The sequence below is a fragment of the Sapajus apella genome, unplaced genomic scaffold (genome assembly GCF_009761245.1).
Source record: "Sapajus apella isolate SASKATOON/1434 unplaced genomic scaffold, GSC_monkey_1.0 scaffold51, whole genome shotgun sequence".
Lineage (NCBI taxonomy): Eukaryota > Metazoa > Chordata > Mammalia > Primates > Cebidae > Sapajus > Sapajus apella.
This window is the reverse complement of record NW_022436991.1, coordinates 10,510,588-10,535,764: the sequence shown is the minus strand read 5'-3', so window position 1 is coordinate 10,535,764 and position 25,177 is coordinate 10,510,588. Positions and strand designations below refer to the sequence as shown.

Genomic DNA, 25,177 nt, shown 5'->3' with positions numbered 1-25,177 from the left:
TTACAGTCACATCATATAGTTTAGCAAAGTGGGGCAGGTGTAATGAAATAGGGAGTGGTGAGGACGGTGACAAGTAGAAAATCCATGTCCTGTCTAAAGGGGGCATTAACTATTCAACTGTTCTCAATTGTTGTCTTCTAGCCCCAGATTTTTAAAATACTGGAACTAATGCCCTCTGTCCCTTCCTCCCTCCTTCCCTCCCTCCCTTCCTTCCCACTTGCTTTCTTTTCTTCTTCTTTCTTTCCTTCCTTCCTTTCTCTCTCGCTCTTTCTTTCTTTCTTTTTCTTTCTTTTCTTTCTATCTCTTTTATCTCACTTTGTCACCCAGGCTGGAGTGCAGTGGCTCAATCTCTGACCACCTTACTCACTGCAACCTCTACCTCCCAGGTTCAAGCGATCCTCCCATCGCAGCCTCCTGAGTAGCTGGGACTACAGGCATACACCACCGTGCCCAGCTAATTTCTCATGGTTTTGGTAGAGATGGGGATTCACCATGTTGCCCAGGCTGGTCTTAAACTCCTGAGCTCAAGCGATACACCTGCCTCGGCCTCCCAGAGTACTGGGATTACAGGTGTGAGCCACCACGCCTGGCATCTTTCTTTTTTGTTTTTAGTACAAGGACCAAATAAAATATATGTGCGAGGCAGATCCAATCAACCAGACATGACTTTGAGACTTTGCTTTAGTATTCCAATTTTTGGAGAAAAAGGAAAACATACTTGACCCTGTGTTTGATGGTGTAAGCTGTATGGTAGCTTTCAAAACAAAATCTTACTTACCAGCCATCAACACTGGCTTTCTGCAGTTCAGAAATCCCAAAGGACAAAGATCCCATGAAGTCATTCCTGCTGGTCAAATCCCAATCCCAAATCTCTACTGACAGTCTTCTGTCTTTGTCCGATTCTTTCAGCTGACTGCATAAAGAAAAAAAAAAAAAAGACGTCAGTGGAGGTTGTAGTAATTTCTCAAGCAGAAGAAATGTACGAGAGGACAAGACCTGGAAGTAGAAATCTTTAAAGATTACAAGCTGCTGGAAGAAACATATTCAGTTTCCATCCCAGGCCAGCTCTCCAGGGAGTGAGAGCTTTTTCCTTTTGACAGGCTGTGGCTTAAACAGGCAGGAAGCCCTAGACTGGCTATGACAAGAACAGTTCTAACTACTTTTGATATCTTATGTCTTAATAGAGTTCAGGGTATTCAGGAATTCCTACTGTCTATAATAGGGATATCAATTGCATAATTGGGTGTATATGTGTGTATATATCTGCACACGAGGGTTGAGATGAGACTGAGGAAATGTATGGAGAAAAATCCTGGTGTCTCTCTGGGGAAACTGTCTGCCCTGAGACATGTCCTTGATTGAGACTGAGAAGGGGCCCAGTTTTGCCCTGAGAGAGGGAAGAGGAGACAGGGCAATCACAAGGAACTGTGCTTCTAGCTGGTGGCTTAAAAAAGTATGACCTCTAACGTCAGACTGCCTGAAGCTGAATCCCACTCCACCCCGAAGAATATGGGACTTCGGGCATATTTCTTAGCCTCTATAAGCCCTATTGCTACATTGGGAATAAAAAGAGCTGATGAAGTCAGATCGCTTAATCCAGTGTTTGTTATACATCATATATGCTCAGTGAATTGGCTGTTATAACTAACTCCTGATGCCTAGATGTATGAGAAAGAGACCCCCAGATTCCTGGAGCCCTGCCCAGGGGAGACCCTCAAGGGAGGCTGGTGGAGATGTCCCAGCAGGCTGCAGGCCAAGCATCATCCACAAACCCAGCTCTAGAGAGGCTGTCACCACACCCCAGAGGTTATGTCCCCCTGTTTTCTGAGTCCCTTCATTTCTCCCACCACTTGCCTTCCCTTAGCAACACATCACACCATTTCCTATCCTGCCCACTCCCCCACACCACAGGCTTTCTCATCTCTATTAAAAAAAATAGCTCTAATTTTTTCTTGGCTCATAATACAAAAATGCAGATGGAAGAGAAGGGAGGGAAAGAGAGGAAGGAGGGAGGGAGAAGACAGAGAAGGAGGGAGGTAGGGAAGGAAGGAAACTGAAGCTAAGGGAGGAGGAACTCCCTGATCTCAAGTGGCTCATAACCCAACCTTCACCACCCATGCTCACTGCAGTTATTTCTACTTACAATCTAAATGTCTCATTCCACTCGGGGTTGAGGGAGCATTTGATGGTTTTGGTCTTCTGTTTGCTCTCACTTTTAGGATCAGGAATCAGTTTCAGTTTTACGTAGGGATCTGACAAGCCATTGGGGTCCATAGGTACAAGGTTTTTAGCGTCTCTTACTGAAAAAGAAAAAGCAATTTGAATATTAATACTGTCTAACATGTTTAAGCACCAAGCAGTGATGGCTGCAGAACTTGTGAAAGGTTCTTTGGCATCACACTTGTTTAGTGAGAAATTTAATTTTATTAACATCCATAGCTGAAGCAGCATACAAAATGAGATAAGCTGATAAGATGTCAACTCTATTGGTTAAAAGTGGATTTCTGGCTGGGTGCGGTGGCTCACACCTGTAATCCCAGCACTTTGGGAGGCAGAGGCGGGTGGGTCACGAGGTCAGAAGTTCAAGACCAGCCTGGCCAACATGGTAAAACCCTGTCTCTAAAAATAATAATAACAATAATAATAAAGAAAAAGAAAAGGGGATTTCTGACTTTCACACTGCTCTTCCCATACCAAGTTTAACTGTAAGTTTTCTAAGCTTGTTTTCCACAAAGCCCACAGCAAAGGCTGGCTTCTTTCATTTAGCGTAATGTTTTCAAAGTTCACCACACTAAAGCATGTATCAGCACTTCATTTTTTTTTTTTTTTTGCATGACTGAATAATATTCCATCGTATAGATAGTCCACATTTTGTTTACCCATTCAACAGTTGATCCACAGTTGGGCTGTTCCCACTTTTTGGCTGTTGCAAATAGTGCTGCTATGAAAATTTGTGTACACCAACACAAAAGGTCACATATTGCATGATTCTATTTACATGAAACATCCAAAACAGGTAAATCCATAGACAGAAAGTAGACTACTATTAATAGTTGTCAGAGGCTGGAGGGAAAGGGAATGGGAAGTTACTGCTTAATGAGTACAAGGTCTCTTTTAGAGGTGATGAAAAGTTCTGAAAACTAGATAGAGATGATGGTTGTCTAACACTGTGAATATTCAATAAATGTCACTGAATTGTACATTTAAAAACGGTTAATGGTTAATTTCATGTGATGCTAATTTTACTTCCACTCAAAAAGAAAAAGCTAGAAAAGAAAGGAAGAATTACTCTCTAAACCAAGGTGCACCTATTATCCATGTATCACCCATAACCAGCACCCAGACAGCCCATAGAGAAAAGGCTGGAAAAATGTTGGTAGCATTACAGCTAGGCTCCACCCTCAGTCCAGAACACCCAGGTAAAGGAGGCTATAAGATGAACTTAGAGGAGAAAAGGAGGCAGGGAATCAGCAGTGAAGATGCAACTGGCCGTAGAAAGGATGAGGGAGACTAAATCATCAGCCTGGAGAAACAGGAAGCAACTAATTAGGAATCAATTCCGAAACCAGTAATGCAGGTAGTCAGTAGAAGTAGACTAGAAAATGAGAGTTGTACAGCTCTTAAGGATACAATGTCAATCATCTCACTTACAATAGAACAATCCACAGTAATATATTGAATCCAATTGACTTTAACTATCTGCTAAAAGGTGAATACATAATGACTCCTATGAAGAATGCAAAGATGGTTCAACCTCGAGAAATCTATTTTCGATATATTCATTATATTTATAGATTAAAGAAGAAAACCATAAGACCATTGCAGTTATCTAGAAATAGTAGAGAACTCTTTTTACAGGATAAAGGCTATCTGAAATAACAGCACAATGGTTCATGATAAATGCAATTCCATTAAAGACAGGAATAAGACAAAGATACCCATTACCACAGCCATTATTCAACACTTTTTTTCTTGTGTTCCATAAGTGCAGCAAGAAATAAAGAGTTACCCTCTAAACCAAGATGTACCTATTATCCATGTATCATCCATAACCCGCACCCAGACAGCCCATAGGGAAAAGACTGGAAAAGTATCCACAGCATAAATAAAACCAGAAATTTTGTAAATTCAAGATGACAAGAAAAACAGATTAGAAGAAAGAATATGGGAAAGTAGGAGGTAAAGCACCCCCTCACTTCCTGCAACCTTTGCTCACCACCAATCACAGTCATCTCCCATGGTCATGCTCTGGAGCCTATTATCCCAGGAATTACACCACTTTCTCAATCTCAGTTTCAAGTACCCTACTATCTTACACCAATTTCTATTTTTCCAGTTCATTAGCTCCATTATTCTGTGCAATAACTCTTCCCCTATTCATCAGACCATTCTCTACCAATCAGTCCCTTGTACCCAACACATTCTCTAAACCTCCCTATTCCCTCTTGCTTTTACTCCATTCATCCCCAGATTAGATTTTATGATGCATTTTAACTGCTCCCTTGGAAAGACCCTCAACTCCCTTGCCCCTCTTCCTTTCTATTTTACTTATCGCACAATACCCCTGCCCTACTTAAATTCAAATGTCTATCCTTTCTCACTCTGTCCTTTTCCCACACTCAAACAGCTGACCATTGCTGGAAAAAAAAAATAAGACTGACTTGCCCAAAACCATACAGCTAGTAAGGGGTTGAGACCAAATAAATGAGATGGGAGAAGCACTGAACTGGCTACCAGGATGCGAGTTGTAACTTATTCTGTGCTGACATTTTTTCCGGCACTCCAGCAATGTTGGCAACGTCTTCTGTATTTCCACAGGCTGAATTCATCTTCCATCTCAGCTCGCAAGCTGCATCTCATTCTTACAGCAAAAGCAAGATTTGGGCCTTGATGAATTAAGTTCAACAAGCAAGTCCCTACTAAGTGCTAAGCATTCTGCTAGGCCCTGGGGATACAGGGGACGAAATAAAATGTGAATCTTGTCCCGAAGACAGGCCATATAGTGTCATGGATACAGGGCTACAAGATGCCAGGGTCTGCATCTTAACAAGCAGTTACTTCTGACATTTGAACCTCAATTGCTTGATCAATAAAATAGGTTGTTACAAGAGTAAACGTGGATGAACAATATACATATTTAGCACAGAACCTGGAACTTAGAAAATAATAAATGTTAACTACTATATATTACTGCTAGTTCACTATTATTCATATTCAGTGCCCTCTTTCACCACATTTGTTGTGTGTGTGTGTCTGTGTATGTGTGTCTGTGAGTGACAGTCTCACTCTGTCATCCAGGATGGAGTGCAGTGGCATGATCATGTCTCACTGCAGCCTCAACCTCCCAGACTCAAGTGATCCTCCCACCTCAGCCTCCCAAGTAGCTGAAATTACAGGTACTTCCCAACGCATGCCCACCTAATTTTTGAAAAAAAATTTTTTTGTAGAAGTGGGGGTCTCTCTATGTTGCCCAGGCTGGTTTCAAGCTCCTGGATGGGAGTGATCCTCCAGCCTTGACCTCCCAAAGTGCTAGGTTTACAGGTGTGAGCCATCGTGCCTTGCCTATTTGTCTATTTTTATTATGAAGATTTAACCATTTCCAAATGGACTGACATCAGAGGGAACCACCCGTGGTTTTCTTCTTAACAATGCATTTGATGTTTACTTGAACCCTTCCACAGGAGAGCTTCTTAAACCTTAGTGTGCATAAAAACTACTCAGAGGGCTCATGAAACACAGATCTATGGCACCCACCCTCACAGATAGATTCTGATTCCCTAAGTCTGACAGTGAGACCTGTCCATATGCTTTTCTAACGTGTTTCCATGTGATGCTGATGCTGCCAGTCTATAAGACAGACATTAAGTAACCTTGTTCTGGAGAATAATAATTTCTCAAAATACTCATGCATTTTCCGCATAGAATATAATCCCTAACTGTTACTTTCATTTCTCGAGACTTCCAAGGAAAATAACATGTACTATTATTTATATATCCTTTCTAGGCTGGGATCTTGGAGTGACACATCTATCACACAGTGAGCTGCATACACAGAGGACAGAGACACTCAGAAGAGCCAGAAGCTTGTCTGTCTGGTTGATTGGCAAAACAGAGGCAAGAGGAAACAGCTCATCTTTCTTCTCCCTGGCAAGGCTACTCCCCCTCCTCCGCCCCAGTCTTATTAACTGACACTACAAGGACAGTCGCTGGAAAGAGGTCTGCTATTGTAAATTTAAGGAATTTACAGCTTTTATAGAGTGCTCATTCCTGGACAAGGGTGTTGTATTTTGAAACTGTCAATCTCAAGACTCGTGGTTTAAGAGTAAATTTTTTTTTAAGACATGGTCTTGCTGGAGTGCAGTGGCGCAATCACTGCTCACTGCAGCCTTGATCTCTCGGGCTCAAGCGATGCTACCACCTCAGTCCCCTGCATAGCTGGGACTACAGGCATGTGCCTCTACACGCAGCTAACTTTTAAAAAGTTTTTGTAGAAATGGAGTCTCACTATATTACCCAGGCTGGTCTCAAACTTCTGGCCAGCAGCAATCCTCCAGATTTGACCTCCCAAAGTGCTGGGATTACATGTGGGAGCCACTGTGTACAGCCAATAATGGCCTTTTCTTGGGCATCTAAGCATCACAGAGCCAAACATTCCTCACTGAGGCATGACTCCACCTCTCCCCTCACCCTCATAGGCCCTTTCTTCTACTTTTGTCCTTTTGAGCTTATTCTCCACCAAAGGGGCCAAAACATTCCGTGGAACAGAATGCCGTGGAATGGATCCTGAGACTGCTGGCATCCACATCTCCAAGAGCTCTGGCTACTAAAACACTCTATTACGAGCAGTTGACAGTAGCTGCAGGCTAAGATCCAAAGGGCTGTCCCTCCTGAAGCATCTCAAAGTCAAGTCGTGTTTCCCAGCAGCAAGAGAGCCGCATATGTATCGCGGAAGCAAATCTCTCTAGACCACACTTGGCGAGACCGACTTTGATTTTTCTTGATAAATGTTTCTTTACTATCTTTGTTGAAACCCAGCCAGCCCAGATGGTACCAAATGCTTCACACAAAGCAGAAATAGCAAACGTCCCCTCTGGTGGAAGTTTGCTAAGTGTACGGGAGAAGCGTGTCCTGGTCCAGAGAACAGTGCTTGCCTTGGGCATGGGGCCCTTGGTGCAGACTGAGGTCTGGCTATTTCCAACTAAGGGTTTTCAGAGCAAGTGAGGCCTGTTTCTGCATCCTGGTCCAAGTTCCCTAAGACAGCATCGAATCCGTAAAAAGAGGGCATGCATGTTAACTATTTTCCTAATAATTGTTCTTCACCAAGAACTTCCTTAATTTTTTTCTTTCTAAGAAGATACAATTATCTTTTGGGAAACTCGGAATAATGGTGCTGCTTTCATACCCTGATCACATATTGTGAGAATCAGGAGCATCTCTTTATTAATTCCTCTTGAAGGAACTTTCCTCAATATTGTGAGTCTTGCTTTGTCCTCACTGTGTGTCCTCAAAACAGTAATTCATTCCAATTAAGGATTTATTAAGAAAAAAAAAAGAACATTAATCCAAAGTAGCACCCACTATCATTCGGCCTAAGGGTGTGTGCAATGATAAAAGCAGGAAGAAACCTGAGTGCCCATCAATGGGAAAAGCAGTAGATAATTCACGGCGCATTTTTACAGGGCGTACTTTGTCCATGCCGATAACATTGGGCTATCTATATGCAGAAACGTGTTGAAAAAAGCAAGATGAAGCAATGCTGAAAAAAGACGAGGGCAATATGATACCCCTTCATTTAAGAAAAAGGTGTGAAGGCATTAGTGGTTCAATTAGTGAAATCTGGAGCTGAACTCTCAGATAATAGCACTGGGTCAACGTTGCATTTCCTCATTTAAATAAATGTACTAAGAATATTCTTGTTCCTGGGAAATGCAAACTGAAATATTTTGAGATAAGTGGAAACCATGACCCCAACTTACTTTCAGGTAGATCAGGAAAAAAAAAACTGTGCACATACCTAAAAATATATTAGTAGAGAAAATGCTAAACCAAATGGGGCAATATATAAACAATTAGTAAATCCGGTAAAGAGTATATAGAAGTTTCTTTTACTATTATTGCCAATTTTCTGTCATTTCGAGATTATATCAGAATAAAAAATTGTTAAAGGCTCTCCAAATCTTTAAAAGAAAGGAACAGTAAAATGCATTTTCTACAAGGTTATATATGAATGTGAATATATAGAAAAGAGTCTGAAAAGATATACCCAAAATTGATTTCAAATAATGGCCACCTCTGAGGAACAGGTATAGGAATCTGATTTGAGGATTATGAGTAAATATTTTAGCTTTATCCATCACAGTTTAAATTTCTGACAAAGAGAATGTATTCTTGTATTAATTGTGTTATTAAAGCAATTTACAAACCAGTTGTGCTTTGACAGTTTCTAAGCATCTATTTAGTGCCCTGGCTTTCAGAGACCCCATCCTGTCCCCCCAAAGACTTTATTTATAGAGCAATTGGATCTGCAGGGTGATGCTTTAAAACTTTTGGTTTGTATCATAGAACCCAGAAAATGAGCTCTGTGGTAACACACAGACCCAGGATAACCTCACTGAGGTCAGCTGGACACCCTCAGCAGCACATGCCCTCACTGGGGTTGGAGAGAGACACTAAACAGGTGAATCATTTCAGAGCCATCAACCTATTTTCACTGCCGTGCCCTGCCCCTCTCCTGATCCAGTCATCTATTGGTGGCTGACAATTTACCTGGTCCTTTGCTTAACCCCCCTGCCCTGCCATACCATCCTCAGCTGGAAGCGTCTTTAGCCCTTTGCTCTACAATCTAGATTTGTGACAATTCCTGTTTACTTGTAAGTTCTTCTAACCCTGGGGGTTTCTGACCCCCCCAAAGTTCTCTGATGCTGTGGCTTTTATGAGCCCTGGAATCCCTCAGAATCCCCTCCCAGCTTCTGTAACTGGCCATACTGCATAATCTTCACCTGACGGGCTCTGATTACAAAGCCAGCAAACATGGGGCCTTTGGGCAGCCCACAACCAGCATCGAAGTTGTCCCGAGCACATCGTGGTCCCAAAGGCTCCTAGAACAGCTGGCTTCCTGTCACTGCTCACAGTGGTACAGTTATCACACATCTAATTATCTGTGTTGAGACAGACTTCCAGCTGGGACTGTCACAGTGTCTGTCAAGAAGAGATCCTGTCAAGCCACAGCTAGTGAAACAATGGTGGATAGCTAATGTGGTGAATCAGGAACTAAGTTAGCAATGGCTGGACTTCGGAGTTAGGCAGACACAGTTGTCAGTCCTACCTCTGCTGGAAAGCTCACTAACTGGGTGATCTTACTCAAATGACTTCTCTGGGCCTTGGTCTCCCCACCCCCAAATTCTCACAAACCTATAGACAGCGCAAATGGGCTCTTGGATAACAGTGAGGGTGACCATCCATCCCAGTTGGCCCAAGACAATCTCAATTTAGAACTGTTGTCCTCTCGCCCTTCAGAGTCCAAATTTTAACAATAAATTATATGACTGCCCTAGTCACAGGGGATAATAATGTCAAAGTGAAATGTAAGGCACATGGCAGAGGCTCAACAAATGTTGAGTTCCTTTCTCCTTTCAGAGGATTTAGACCAAATTATGTAACAATCAAGATGAATTCCATGGCTAAATGAGTATCCCTCCAATGTGATTTTCATACAAATGAATCTTGGACGAGGTCTGAGAATAATAGATGATGTGAAGTCAACTGTATCATCCATTTTTCTTATGACCTCCTCTCTACTCCGATCCAGGCATTTGGAGTTCTACCTGGAATGGAATCTCCTCTGAACTCCCGAGTGATGATAGTTTATCCTTTTATGTCTCTGCTCCCTTTACCTGGCTTTCTTTTTTTTTTTTTTTCACTTCATCAAACCCTCCAGTTCCTCAACTCTCGAATTTTCTCTGGTCCATCAGTGCACTGCTACAGTTTTACTTCCTCCCTACTCCTTCTCAAATGGAAAAGCCATTCAATCACTTCTGACCAGTGGCTTAAATATCCTTACCTTCCTGTCTCTTCAACATCCTGTGTGGATACCCTCAACCATGAGTGAAATTTGCTCTAGAGAGTGTCCCTAGGGGAAAGTGTCACACATGGGGCCTTCATGCCACTATACACCCATGATTCCAACCACAGCAAGGTCCTGCACATGGCTTGTCAACCCTATTGGAAATCCCTAGTTAATTTCCCATTCCTTATAGAAGCAATTTCAAGATTTTAATTCTTGAGGCTCCCATCTGATTCCTACTTCCATCCCACTCAGCCATTGATCTTTGATATTATATGTTTTTGTCATTAATTTCTAGTTCTGTTTTATTTTTATTGGAAAATGTGGGCTAAGCATTTTCTAGGGGCATTTTGGAGGGAATTTAAAGAGGTTTCCTTAGCAAGTTAATATATCACCAGTTTTGCGAATACTAAAGAAAAAAGCAAATTCTCTTATTGAAGCGTTCAGCATTCTAGATAGAGAGGTATTTTATATTCACTCATTATATTATTTAAGTTATCTATATCCGTTTTCTTACACTCTTTTATGTGTCAAAGACTGGCCCTTCTATTATGGTATTTCTGTAAATTTCTCCTTTCATTTCTAGTTTTTGCTTTATGCATTTTGATCTTAGGTTCACGATTACTTTTTATCCCCAGACTTTACTTACATATTTGTCTTGAACTCTACTTTGAATACAGTGTAGGTGCTTTTCCATTTGCTCTGGGCTTTTCTCTAGGAATATCTGATACCCATTTACCCACGGGTAAGTGCCATTTGTCCTCTACAGCTGTCATTTTTTTAGTGATGATATTTATTTATTTGACCCTTTCCCCTGACATCCCCATTGGTAGCACTCCTTAGGCTTGTTTCCATATTACTTACTAGGGGAAAGCGTCACACTGGGGCCTTCATGCCACTATTCACCCATGATTCCAACCACAGCAAGGTTCCACACATGGCTTGTCAACCCTTTTGGGTGTCCCTAGTTAATTTCCCATTCCTTATGGAAGCAATTTCAAGATTTCAATTCTTGAGGCTTCCATCTGATTCCTACCTCCATCTCACTCATCCATTGATCTTTGATATTGTATATTTTTATATATATAAATTAATCTTTGATATTATATATTTTTATAACGTATATATTAGATTATCCGCAGTAGGCACCCCTCTATCTACTGCTTCTATGCACTTTGATTTAGTCTACTGTTTTAGATTACTTTTTAGTATCATAATATGATGCTTCTAGCATCTGCTTTCCTCTTACTCAGTTCCCTCTTCACCTTGGACTACTGCCTTCTTCTCTGTCTTTCTTACTCTGTGTGTCCATGTGTCTTTTATTAGTTTATTTTCTGCTTATAGCATTTATTTGTTTACATGCAGTAAAATTGACTTTTTGGTGCACAGTCTTGTGCAAAAATTTATACATTTTAATGCATGTATAGATTCATGCAATTATTGCACAATCAGAATGCAGAACAGTTCTATCACCCTGGAAAAATTCCTCTTACTTCTCCTCTATAGTCACATCCTCGTCTCATTCTCAGCCCTTGGCAACCACCAATCTGTTTCTCATCACTACAGTATTATCTTTTCAAGAATAATACCTAAATGGAATCATACAATAAGAAAACCTTTTGAGACTGGTTTCTCTTTCTCAGCAAAGGCCTTTGAGGGTCATCCACGTTGTTGTGTGTATAAATAGTTAATTCTTTTTTATTGCAGAGTAATATTTTATGTATGGCAAGGTTTATCTATTGGCCTGTTAAAGAATATTTGAGTGGTTTTCAATTTTTAGTGATTACAAATACAGATGATATAAATACAAGTTCTTGTGTGAGCATAAAGTTTCATTTCTTAAAGATAAATAACTAGGAGTGGGATCAATCAGTTATATGTAAAAGTTTGTTTGGCTTTATAAGAAACTGCCGGCCAGGCGCAGTGGCTCACACCTGTAATCCCAGCACTTTGGGAGGCCAAGGTGGGAGAATCATGAGGTCAGGAGATCGAAACCATCCTGGCCAATACAGTGAAACACCATCTCCACTAAAAATACAAAAATTAGCCAGGCATGGTGGCACGTGCCTGTAGTCCCAGCTACTCGGGAGGCTGAGGCAGGAGAATTGCTTGAACCCAAGAGGTGGAGGTTGCAGTGAGCCAAGATTGAGCCACTGCACTCCAGCCTGGGTGACAGAGCAAGGCTCCATCTCAAAAAAGAAAAGAAAAGAAACTGCCACACTTTCCCAGAGTGGCTGTACCATTTTGCATTCCCACGGTGATGAATTAGAGTTCCTTTTGTTCTGCATACTCACTAGCACACCATATCGACACTATTTATTTCATTCCCATCATTATTTTAGCCATTCTAGTAAGTGTGTAATGGTGTCTCATTGTGGTTTTAATTTGCATTTCCCCAATTTCTAGTGATATTGAATATCTTTCTATGAATGTATTGGTCATCCTTGTATTATCTTTGGTAAAGTGTTTGTTCAGGTTTTTAGATTACATTTTAAGTAACGTTGTCTCCATACAAATGAGTCTAAGAGTTCCAATATAATGAGTTGGATACAAGTCCTTTGTCAGATATGTGATTTGCAAATATCTTCTTCCAGTTTATAGTTTGTCTTTTGCAAAACAAAAGATTTAAACTTTAATAAAGTACAATCTATCACTTCTTTTTTATTTTATGGGTCGTGTTTTTAAGTGTCATGCCTAAGAATTCTTTGTATAACTACAGGTCATAAAGATTTTCTCCTGTGTTTTCTGAAATTTTATACCTTTATATTTTCCTCTGTGACCTATTTTGAGTTAATTCTTTTAAAAGGTGTGAGATGGAGGTCAAGGTTCAATTTGTTTTCATATGAATGTCTAATCATTCCAGCAACATTTGTTGAAAGACTATCCTTTTTCCATTTCATTGTTTTTGCACTTTTGTTGAAAATCAATAGGCTGTATTTGTGTGGGTCTATTTCTGAATTCTCTATTCTGTTCCATTGGTTTATGTATCTATCCTGTCACCAATATTACATTTGATTACTGAAGCTTTATATAGTAAGTCTTAAAATTGGGTACTGTAATCCTTTCAACTTTATTCTTCATCTTAAGAATTGTTTTGGCCATTTTGGACTCACTGCCCTTCTATATAAGTTTTAGAATCACTGTGTCCAAATCTACAAAAAATCCTGCTAGGATTTGCCTATAAATCAGTCTGTAACACTTGCTATCTTAACTGGTCTGAGCCTTCCAATTCACGTACATGATTTATCTCTTCATTTGTTTAGGTATTCTTTGATTTCTTTCAGTGTTTTGGAATTTTTAGCATATCGATTCTAGACATGTGCCGTTAGATTTATACCTAAATATTTCCTTTGTTTTGGAGCTACTGTAAGTAGTTTTTAAAATTTTGATTTCTAGTTGTTAATATATAGAAACACAATTGATTTTTGTGTGTTGACCTTATACGCTGCAACCTAGCTAAACTCACTCATTTCTAGAAATTTCTTGGTAGATTCTTGTGAATTTTCTATATAAACAATAATATTTTCTGTGTATAGAAACAGTTTTGTTGTTTTCCTTTCCATTTCATATGTCTTTTATTTTTTATTTTATAATTATTTTTTGAAATAAAGTTTCACTCTGTCACCCCGGCTGGACTGCAGTATGCAATCTCAGCTCACTGCAACCTCCACCTCCCAGGTTCAAGCAATTCTCCTGCCTCAGCCTCCCAAGTAGCTGAGACTACAAGCACCTGCCACCATGCCTGGCTAATCTTCGCATTTTTAGTAGATGTGGGGTTTCACCATGTTGGCTGGACAGGTTTCAAACTCCTGACTTCAAATGATCCACACACCTCAGCCTCCCAAAGTGCTGGGATTACAGGCATGAGCCTCTGTGCCCAGCCCCATATGCCTTAAAAAATTTTTATTGTCTTATTGTACTGGTTAGCTCTTCTAATATGATGTTGAATAGGGCTGGGGAGAGTGAACATCCTAGTTTTATTTCATAGCTTAATGGGAAAGCATGTAGTCTTTCAGCATTAAGTATGTTACAGGTTTTTGGTAGATACTTCTTATTGGGTCAGGAAAGTTCCCTTCTATATCTAGTGTGCTGAGAACTTTCATCATAAATGAATATTGAATTTTGCCCAATATTTTCTGCATCAACTGATATGTTCATTTTTTTTTTAGCTTATTAATATGGTAAATTACATTGCTTGATTTTTTTAAATTATCAAGCCAGCCTTGCATTCTCAGGATAAAACTCATTTGGTTGGAGTGCATTTTTTCATTTATATATTGCTGGATTTCATTTGCTAATATGTCACTGAAGATCTTTATATTTATTTTTACAAAGAGTTCTTATATATGACACTAAAACATGACCTATAAAAGGAAAAAATGATAAATTCTACTTTATTATAGTTTAAAAACATTTGTTCTGCAAAAGACAAACTACAAATAGGAAGAAAATATTTGCGATATTTGCCTGTGGTTTTCTCACACTATTTTTATCTGATTTTGGTTTGAGGGTAATGCTAGCCTCATAAAATCGGTTGAAAAACGTTCCATCTTCCCTTCTCATCTACTCTTTAGGAGAATCAGTATTATTTCATCTTTAAGTGTTTGGTGGAATTTACCAATATAAATTTCATCTTAAGCACTTTTTAATATAGATTCCACAAAGAATAATGTGTTATGCTTTTATTTTCTTTTAGTTCAAAATATGTTCTCATTTCCCTTGAGACTTCCTCTTTGAACTAAACCATGGATTATTCAGAAGTTTGTTTGTTAGTTTCTACATTTTCCCAAGGGCACTACTCTTATGATTTGACTTCTACCTAAATACTGACAACTCCTACCCACACCTCTTTACTGAGCTGTACGACTGTATGTATGACTGCCCTTGTACTGGATGTCCCATAGGTAAACCAAATTCAACATGTCCATCGACACTCATTCTCCTCCTGCTCCCCACCCCTCACCACCACCATGTCTCCCCTCTGTCTTTCAATATCAGTCTTAGTGATGGTTTAACCATCCATCCAACTGCCCAAGTAAGAATCTGGGAATCACTCTGTCTCCTCCCTTTGGTGCAATCTACAATCACGTGCTGTTTGATCTGCCTCTTTCTCATTTTGTGTACCTGAGTCCTTCTCTACTATTCATACCGCTACCATCTGAACAATAGTAAGTGTGCCATAGAATTACTGTGATTATTAAGTTATATTTGAAGCCTGGTATTGTGCCGAGCAGGTGATGAGTGATTCATAAACAGCAGCTGCTCATATGATTGCTGCTTGGGCACTCACTTTTCCTCTCCTGGTGAAATTAAGATCCTTCTCCAGTCTTCTACTCAGCCCTTCCTTGACTCCCCCACCGAAGTGATCTTTCAAAAGCTGGAAACCAATCACACACTCTTCAAATAAAAATCTTTCATAATTTTAGAAAATCTATTAATAATATGATTCACTATTAAACTAGGTCAAAGAGGAAAAACTATATAATTATCTCAAAAATAACGAAAAAGTCAACTGACAAAATTCAATAACCGTTTGTCCTTTTAATACTTAGAAAAATAGAAATAAGGTCAGGCACAGTGGCTCACGCCTGTAATTCCAGCACTTTGGGATGCCAAGGCGGGTGAATCACGAGGTCAGGAATTTGAGATCAGCATGACCACCATGGTGAAACCCCATCTCTACTAAAAATACAAAAGTTAGCGGCATAGTGGTGCGCGCCTGTAATCTCAGCTACTCAGGAAGCTGAGGGAGGAGAATCACTTGAACCTGGGAGGTGAAGGTTGCAGTGAGCTGAGATTGCACCATTGCACTCCAGCCTGGGCAACAGAGCGACACTCTGTCTCAAAAAAAAAAAAGAAAAGAAAAATAGAAATAAATGAATGCTTTTCTTGATGTCATAAATATACCAACAGCCTTCATCCTGTTTACCGGTAAAACTCTAGAGGTATATCTATTAAGGCCACAGTCGAATTAAGAATGCCTCCCATCACCATTGTAATTTAACATTGTTTGGAAAGTATCAATCAACGCAATTACATTTTTTAAAAGTATTGCATAAGAGGCTTAGATGTTGGAATAGAGGACATGAAATCAGCTTGGATCGTCTGAATTGTATCTTAGAAAAATTCCTCAAAGATTCTGGCATCTGATTGATACCACTTTTCTGGTTTGTCACCCTGAACAATATTTTCCATTTTTAATCTCTTCGTCACTTCAATGGGAATTTGGAAGAAGGAGGCATTCAATATATGGTCTCAATTGAGCATGAATTACATTTTTAGTTAGAAAAAAAATGTTACTCTAAATCTGAGAGAAAGAAATCATTGTGGAAAAGGGGGGCTGGTCTTGTGCACCTAATTCTTAACAAACTGGAACTGGACACAACGTGGATGCCCCAAGTTCAGTTCAGCTGATATTCAGAGTTCTGAGAGTTTTGCATCACTGCCAAAACCATGCAACTTTTATGCTCAGTAACTGAGTCCTCCTCCTGGGATCCAGAAACTTTGAATCTTGGAGGTTGCATGAACCCTGAAACGCAGTTGAGTGTCAACTATTTTCTACAGAGGTTTCCCTGGTTATTCAGGGTCTTACAATTCCCAGGGTTGCTCCACACTGACACACTGACTCTGACTCCACACAACCACAACCCCACAAGTCCAGAGATCATTTCCCTCAACAGGGAAGATCTGGGTTAGTCTCCCTTTGAGCTCTCGCAAGCCCAGTCTCTTAATAACCAGCATCCCCCACTGGCATGGGCAAAGTCACCAGTGGATCTCACTGGGGGTGCAACACTTGCTACTTTCCTCACGCACAGCAGAGTTTTCAGAGTTTGATGCAGAAGGAAAAGGAGCTCTTCAGACCAGCTTGGAAAAACAAGAGTAAACCTGCCCCCATAAACATCTGTTCCCCTCAGATTGGCCCTGAGGGTCTTTCTGTATGCCTAGGACAGATGGTTTGGGAGTCGGGCACCCAAGAAGTTAGCTTTATTTCTTGTTTGGAGATCACCTTATGCCTCAAGTTAAGTGAAAACAAGGACAGACGAAGTTTACCAATTCCTCACTCGCATCCTTGGGACAGGAACCAGGATAGCGTGCCATGGGGCCCCATCCTTGCCTGGGAGCTGAGTAAATACAGCATGAAGCACGAAGGCAGGAGATGTTCAACGGCCCCCTCCCCCTCGCTGCAGCGGCTGCAGACATGGCTCTGGGTGCTGCTTTGCAATGTGATTATTTCTAAAGATGTGACATAAATACTAACATGGAGTCCCTGGAGCTGCAGAGCTGCTACTTGGCAGCTTAATTTGGACATTCAATCAAAACTGTCTGTCGGCAGCTCTTGCACAACCCAAGCAGCATAGGGCCAGAAGCCCTGCAATCTGCTCAGTAAGAGCGCTAAGTGATGGGTTTAATTTTCACAAGCTTGGGACAAAAGTCTTCCCAGCTCTGAGGAAGGCGGGTTTACCTCCCTTCTCCAGAGAAACAGTGCATATTTTCTCATATCTTCAATAGGCTCCCTGCTTTTATAGAAGAACCCTGTCTACATTAACCACAGCACTGAATCATGGAATTCAAAGTACTTTTAAAAACAGATAGGCACATTCATAGACCGTGTTCCTCAGACAGTCAGAGAAAAAGGCTACCATTTGAAGAGAAGTTTTCTGTTTCTTCTACTGTTGTTCAGGGATGAAGGGAGAAGAAAACATCTGCTCTAAGGGGTCCCAGCAGAAGAATGTTTCCTTCTTTTATTGTCAAACATCCTCAGTCGCACAAAAGCACTAAAAGAGAGACTGCTAGATACATTTATCCTAAGTGCATACATGATTAGATGGATGGATGGGTGGGTTAGACAGATGGATGAATGGATGGGATGGATGGATGGATGGATGGATGAAGAGATGAACGCATGGATGGATGGATAGGTGGGTTAAGTGGATGGATGAGTAAAGTAATGGGTCTTAACCAGCTTGAAGGAAACTGGCATCTTTCCCATTTTCTTTTTATCATAATTTTCCCAAACTATCCATATCTCAAGACACCTGCTGAATCCTCCTCATCCTATATCCCTCCATTCTTCACCACTGTACACACACACACACACACACACACACACACACACACACACACATACACACCCCTTCAAATACTTCCAAATGGCATAGCCCAAGTGTAAGCTAACCGGTACTGATGCTGTGCTCAGCACTGGAACAGGGTCCTAGAGGCCCCCTGATATGCCCAGGTGTTAACTTTACTTGGCAGACTGTGGGAAGGTCCAGCGAGGATCCCAGGAGAGCAGTTGGGACCACGCGAAGAGCCACTTCAGGAGAGAGCTGCAGCTATTTTTCAGCAGGCACAGAAGCACTGCTGGAGTGTTCTGGAAGAATAACTACACTGAGATGCAAATACAAATCCAATGGCCATCTAAAAAGGGGTACACAGCTGAGATAGGGAGAGTTCCAGTACAGTCCCCATCCTATTCAGAGGCCTGATATTCCAAACTCTGCTCAGACAGAGGTGAATATTCCAGGGACCCTGACCACCAGCAGATGCTATACTCCAGCTCCCTGAGAGCAAGCCCTGCTCCATTTCCTTCTGCAACTCAAACAATGAGTTAAGGCACATTTGTAGCAAGGTAATACAGTGAGGTTTGAAGTGCCTGTTTCTCTCACTTTGTACTTCATTGAATTCTGTCACTTGTACCCTGAGGCTCCTCCCCCTAGACCATGTAGCTAGACATGAGTCATCCACTGCCTTAGGGAGAAAGTTGTCAAGGTATGAGTGAGGAACAAAGCCAGCAAGTTCTGACTTCTCAGTTCTGAAAGCTTCTGTCTCCACTTTCTCTCCATCAGACCCCAAAAGCTGAGCTCCAGGGTGACAGAGAGAGTGGATGAAGAAGTAGATAACGCCCCCCTTTTTGCTCCACAATTTACCCCTCTGCTCTCCATAGTCTGAATTAGCCCCACTTTTCACCTCTTTTAACCAGAAAAAACAAAAGCACTCCTGTACATCTCACCCACAAGAAACAGAAGCCCACAAACGTGTCCCTAACCTGCCAATCCTGGAAAGAGGTGTTATGGAAAGAGGCTAAGCCCAAATCCCAAGTGGGCTTAGCTGGGGCATAAAAATAAAGCTTTTAACATACTCCAAACAACTCCCCTTTCCCTCACACCAAGGCTGAGAAGTGCTGTTGCAGAGAGTGGTTCTCAAAGGGTGTGCCCCAGACTAGCAGCATCACCTGGGAACTCATTAGAAATGCATGATCTCAGGCCCTGCCCAGATCTGCTGAATCGAGGAGAGAACCCAGCAACCTGCATTTTAGCACACCTTCCGGATGACTCTGATGTACACTTAGGTATGAAAACCCTTGCTTTTGACCAGTGCTGTTGAAGCCAGCCTCACAAGGGTAGCAAGAATTCTGGACAGAAATACAGCTACAATTCAGCATTAATCAGGCTATACTTTGACACACTTCCTTGCAACTGAAAGTCAGGTAGCACTAGATACTGACCATTTGCAACCTCGTCGTTCCTGTAGATAGGATTTCTGCCATTAGAATCATAGGGTTTTGTTTAAGAATTGCTTAAGCAGATCCTGAATTCCAGCAGTATAGCTGATGTCAACCAGTTGAAAGACCCCTCCCCCAACAGAGGAATTGAATCAGCAAAAGAACACAGCTTCTTTATTCCTCTGTCCCGTAACTCCACCCTGCTCTCTTCCACCAATCAGCAATCTCCACACTTCAGCCCACTGCAAAACTCTTAAAAATCCTAGCCCCAGACTCCTCTGGGAGGTGGATTTGACGTTTCCTCCTATCTCCTCCCTTCAATTAAAGCTGTTTCTCTGCTGCAACCCAGTGTCTTAGTGTATTGACCCGCTGCGCGCATTGGGCAGTGGATCTATTACAGTTACACTGTCCAATAGAACTTTCTAAACTAATGGAAATGTTTGCTGTCAAATATAGTAACCACTAGCCACATGAGGCCACTGAATACTTGAAATGTGGCTATTGTGTTGAAAAAATTGAGTTTTGTATTTTCACTCCGTCACCAGGCACCAGGCTGGAGTGCAGTGGTGTGACCTTGGCCCACTGCAACCTCCGCCTCCCAGGTTCAAGCAATTCTCCTGCCTCATCCTCCTGAGTAGCTGGGACTACAGGCGCGCGACACCACGCCCAGCTAATTTTTTTGTATTTTTAGTAGAGACAGGGCTTCACCATGTTGGCCAGGATGGTCTCAACCTCTTGACCTTGTGATCCGCCTGCCTTGGTCTCCCAAAGTGCTGAGATTACAAGCATGAGCCACCACGCCCGGCCTAAATACACTTTTTTGAGATAGGATCTTGCTCTGTTGCCAGGCTGGAGTGCAGTGGTGCCATCATGGCTCACTAGTCTCAACATCTTGGGATCACGTGAGCCTTCCACCTCAGCCTCCCAAGTAGCTGGGACTATAGGCATATGCCACCAAATTTGGCTAATTTTATTTTTTGTAGAGGCAAGTTTTCGCTATGTTGCTCAGACTGGTCTCAAACTCCTGGCCTCAAGCAGTCCTCCCACCTTGGCCTCCCAAAGTGCTGGGATTACACAGGTGAGCCACCATGTCCAGCTCCTTAATTTAAATTTAAATAGCCCCACGTGGCTAGTGGCTCCCATATTGCACAAAGCAGCTTAGACCATTGCATCATCCTCCTGACAGATTTCCCTCCCCTCCCCGTCTCTTCCTTTCAGGTCACCCTATAAGCTTCAGACAAATTAATCTTCCCAGAATGCAGATCTTATCATGTCATTCCTACTCTCAGAACATCCTCACTGACTCACTGTTGCCTACTGATTTTAAATACATGTTCTCTTGGTTCTTTTTCAGCAAGCCAAAATGTTTTATTCCAAAATATGATAGAAAATAGATGAAATAATAATAGTTAACGGTGAATGAGCTCTTACTATATGAGCCAAACACTATTCTAAGGGCTGCACATGTATTATCTCATTGAATCCTTACAAGAACCTTATGATGTGAGTGTTACTGTTTTCCCCATTTTACTGACGTGGAACCTGAGAGCTGAGGGGGTTGAGTGACTTGTCCAAGGTACAGAGCTGATAACAGTAGAATGGGATTTGAACCCTCGCTGTGTCCCTCCAAAGGCTGCACTCTTAGCCACGATGTCACACTGCCTCAGAAGACCCATCAGGGTCAGAATATTTTTCCCTCTTAGGGTGCCCCTTACAAAATCCATAACCATGGTCGAATGTTCTATGCCAGTAACTTCGAGGTCTGTCTTCAACACATCACTTCCTCTTCAATAGTGAACAAACAAAAGCTATCATCAGCTGTCTTGGACTCTTTCTGGAGAAGATCAACATATTTATCCCCAAAAGAGCATATTTCCATCTCAGAAGGTACACTGGGCACATTTTAGGTAAAGTCAGCATGTCATTCATTGAGAAATATGATTTGGTGGCTAGGGGGTGAATATTCAACTTTAGACTAAGACATTTTCAAAAATGGGCTGGGTGCAGTGGCTCACACCTGTAATCCCAGCACTTTGGGAAGCCAAGGAGGGAGGATCTCTTGAGGCCAGGAATTCAAGATTAGCCTAGGCAACACAGCAAGACCTTGTCTCTACAAAAACAATGTTTACGATTAGCCGAACATGATGGCATTCACCTGTAAGCCCAGTTACTCAAGGGAGGCAGGAGGATCACTTAAGCCCAGAAGTCTGAGGCTGCAGAGCCATGATTGGGCCACTACACTCCAGCCTGGGCGACAGAGCGAGATCCTGTTTCTAAAAAAGAAATAAAAATAGTAAAAATGTTTAAGGCAGGTAGGATTCAAACAGGTGGGCAATGGGAGGCCATCTTTAGGAGAGGTTCTGATAGATACAAGAATTCTAATCCTGACTTTCCTCACAGGGCTGATAGTGAAAATATTTAGCAAGCGGTTTATCCATCAGAACGGACACAGCCAAAGCCCTGGAGTAGATGTGAAGGCTACCACTGAAATAGACATTCACCTTTTCATTATTGGATCACATCCAAGGGCTCTGGGAGAAGAAACTAACAAGGCTAGAGAGGCAGAGAACACCTGGGGGCATTTCTTAGTTGCCACTTGGCATAGAGATGTTTTGATGTTTTGATAATCATCTCTGATCCAGATGACTGAGCACTGCATAAATACTTCCTTTTTTATAGTAAGGCATACCTGAGGTACTGAATAGTTTTATTTTTAAAATAAAAGAGAAAGGCCGGGCATGGTGGCTCACGCCTGTAATCTCAGGGCTTTGGGAGGCCGAGGCAGGTGGATCACCTGAGGTAAGGAGGTCGACACCAGCCTGGCCAACATGGTGAATCTCCATTTCTGTTAAAAATACAAAAATTAGCCAGGCCTGGTGGCACATGCCTGTAATCCCAGCTACTCAAGGGGCAGAGGCAGGAGAATCACTTGTACCCAGGAGGTGGGGTCACAGTGAGCCGAGATGGTGCCATTGCACTCCAGCCGGGGGAACAAGAGGGAAACTCTGTTTTGAAAAAAATAGAGAGAGAAAGAGAGAGTTAAAGAAAACAGCTTGGCTGGGTGTGGTGGCTTACGGGTATAATCCCAGCTCTTTAGGAAGCTGAGGTGGGAGGATCACTTGAGGCCAGGAGTTAGAGACCCCCATCTTTACAAAAAATAAAAATAATAATTATCTGAGCATGGCGGTACATGCCTGTAGTCCCAGCTACTCAGGAGGCAGATGTGGGAGGATTACTTGAGCTCAGGAGTTCCAGGCTGCAGTGAACTAGGATCATGCCACTGCACTCCAGCCCGGGTGTTAGTAACACCCTGTCTCAAAAACATTAAAACCGAAAGCAGATTGACAGTTGCCAGGGGCTGGGAGGAGGCCGGAATGGGTAGTCACTGCTTAATCAGTATGGGGTTTTATTTTGGAGTGATGGAAATGTTTTGGAACCAAATAGGAGTGGTGGTTGCACAACACTGTAAATGTCTAAATGCCACTGAACTGTTCACTCTGAAACATCATTTTAAGTCACGTGAATTTCATCTCAGCAAGTTTTAAAAAACGAAAGGGAGAGAGAGAAGGGGTTAAAGTCCATCCAAATCGCAATCAGCCCATAAACAAGCAGCAACCTGAATCGGGCACCCTCATGATGATAATAACATCCTTGCTGAGATCCTGGAGCGGGGCCCAGTGATGCCGACAGCTCCTCCAGAATGTGTCCGCTGTGATCATTAACTCCACAAGGCCTTGGTCATGGTTACCGCAACTCAACGCCTTCTTGGGCCCCCATCATAACTTCCAGCCTTCCCTGCACCATCTCCTTACATGATGTAGGCTAGACTCCAGCTATGCTTGGTTGCCAGTTGTTCCCTGTAAGTTCCTGCCTCCACAGGAGGAGACAGACAGGATCTAGTGTCCAGGACCATGTCCAACAGCTACTGCCCAGAGACACGTGTACAGTGGACAAGCCAGGCAGATACTCACTCTCTTTTTAACCCTAGGACCTTTACCCCTAATCATAAGTAGAACCACTGGCCCTGTTGAGTTGAGCTAGACCAGCATTCTCAATTCTGGATACACTTTAGAATCGGTGGAAACTGGAAGGTTAGATGGGCTCCTCTTACTCCCTTTCCCCAGTCCTGGTTTTTGGTTTTCTTTTGTTGTCTCTTACGTTTTCTTTTTTTTTTTTTTTTTTTCTTTTTTTGAGCTGGAGTCTCACTACATTGCCCAGGCTGGTCTCAAACTCCTGAGCTCAAGCAATCCACCCACCTTGGCTTCCCAAAGTGTTAGGATTACAGGCATGAGCCACCATGCCCAGCCATGTTTGTTTTCAAAGTAATGCAGAGAAGACATAGCACTGGCTTCTCTTACCATACCAGCCATGCAGAGTTCTGAGAGGTTGAAGGTGAAGTAAGCCTCGAATGGAACACCAAGAGAGAAGGCTTAGGGTGTATCATGATGAAGAAGTCATTAAGCTCCTCCCCTGGCTCCGAAAGCCCCAAGACCTGCATCCAAGTCCTTAACTCACATCCTCACATCCACCCTGGAGTGGAGAGGAGTTTTGAGCTCCCTCTTCAGGTCACAGTGTGCATTACCCTTTACCCAGAGCGTTCCCTCCCTTGGCCTTTGGCCCAAAGCCCATTCATCCTTCTAGCTAGATATCTAAGGGCCACCTGTTTCCGAAAGCCTTTCATGACTTCATCTGACCCACCACAGGATTGTTCCTTTCTTATCTTCAGTGGTACAGTATACTTTAGAGATATATGTACTTGCTTTACTTGTTCTGTTATATTAAATAGAGCTCATTAAGGGAAGGGTTGTGACTTCCTAATTTTTTTGGCTAAAGGCTTGGCCTCAGGATCAGGACCTGAGTTTGGGTTCAAAGTGATACCACTTTCTAGCTGTGTAGCCTTGGAGGATGACTTAACCTCTCTGAGCCTCAGTTTCCTCATCTGTAATATCAGAATAGCAGGTGTTCCCTCATAAGGTTGTTGAAAGGGCTGAAGAGCTATAATTCATGCTATTATATGTGTCATAAAGACTGCAACCTGTTTTACACTCAACAACTCCTAGTCATTATTATATTCTGTTCTACTAAGTGCCTGGGATACTATTTTCTATGTATTTCATAGTTACTTAATAGATGATTTTCAAATGTCATTAAATTCCCTGGTTTTGAGGCTGGGTGCAACGGCTCATGCAGCACTTTGGGAAGCTGAGGCAGGTAAATCACTTGAAGTCAGGAGTTTGAGATCAGCCTGGCCAAGATGGCAAAAACCCGTCTCTACTAAAAATACAAAAATTAGCCAGAAGTGGTGGCATGTGCCTGTAATTCTTGCTACTTGGGAGGCTGAGATATGAGAATCTCTTGAACCCAGGAGGCAGAGGTTGCAGTAAGCTGAGATTGTTTCACTGTACCCTAGCCTGGACAACAGAGCAAGACCTGTCTCCAAAAAAAAAAAAAAACAAAAAACCACTCTGGTTTCCTGCAAGATGAAAAGCTTCATAAGAGCAGGGTCTGTTACTAGGGTGCCCATTTTTGTATTCCTAGCCCCAGTAAGTGTCCAGCACACAGTAGGTGGTCAACACATGAGGAATGAATTGGTAAATGGATGAATGAGATGT

The 25,177-nt window shown here is 42.0% G+C and overlaps 1 protein-coding gene across 3 annotated transcripts in view; it reads right to left on the bottom strand.

Moving 5' to 3' along the window:
* PRKCB (protein kinase C beta) overlaps positions 1 to 25,177 on the bottom strand; it is a 383,605-nt gene that overhangs the window by 122,534 nt on the left and 235,894 nt on the right. For all 3 annotated transcript variants that reach the window (XM_032243353.1, XM_032243352.1, XM_032243351.1), the window contains 2 exons: positions 2,144 to 2,300; positions 779 to 913 (listed from right to left, as the gene is read on the bottom strand). In XM_032243353.1, coding sequence (XP_032099244.1) covers positions 779 to 913; positions 2,144 to 2,300 — 292 coding nt within the window. The remainder of the gene's footprint in view (positions 1 to 778; positions 914 to 2,143; positions 2,301 to 25,177) is intronic.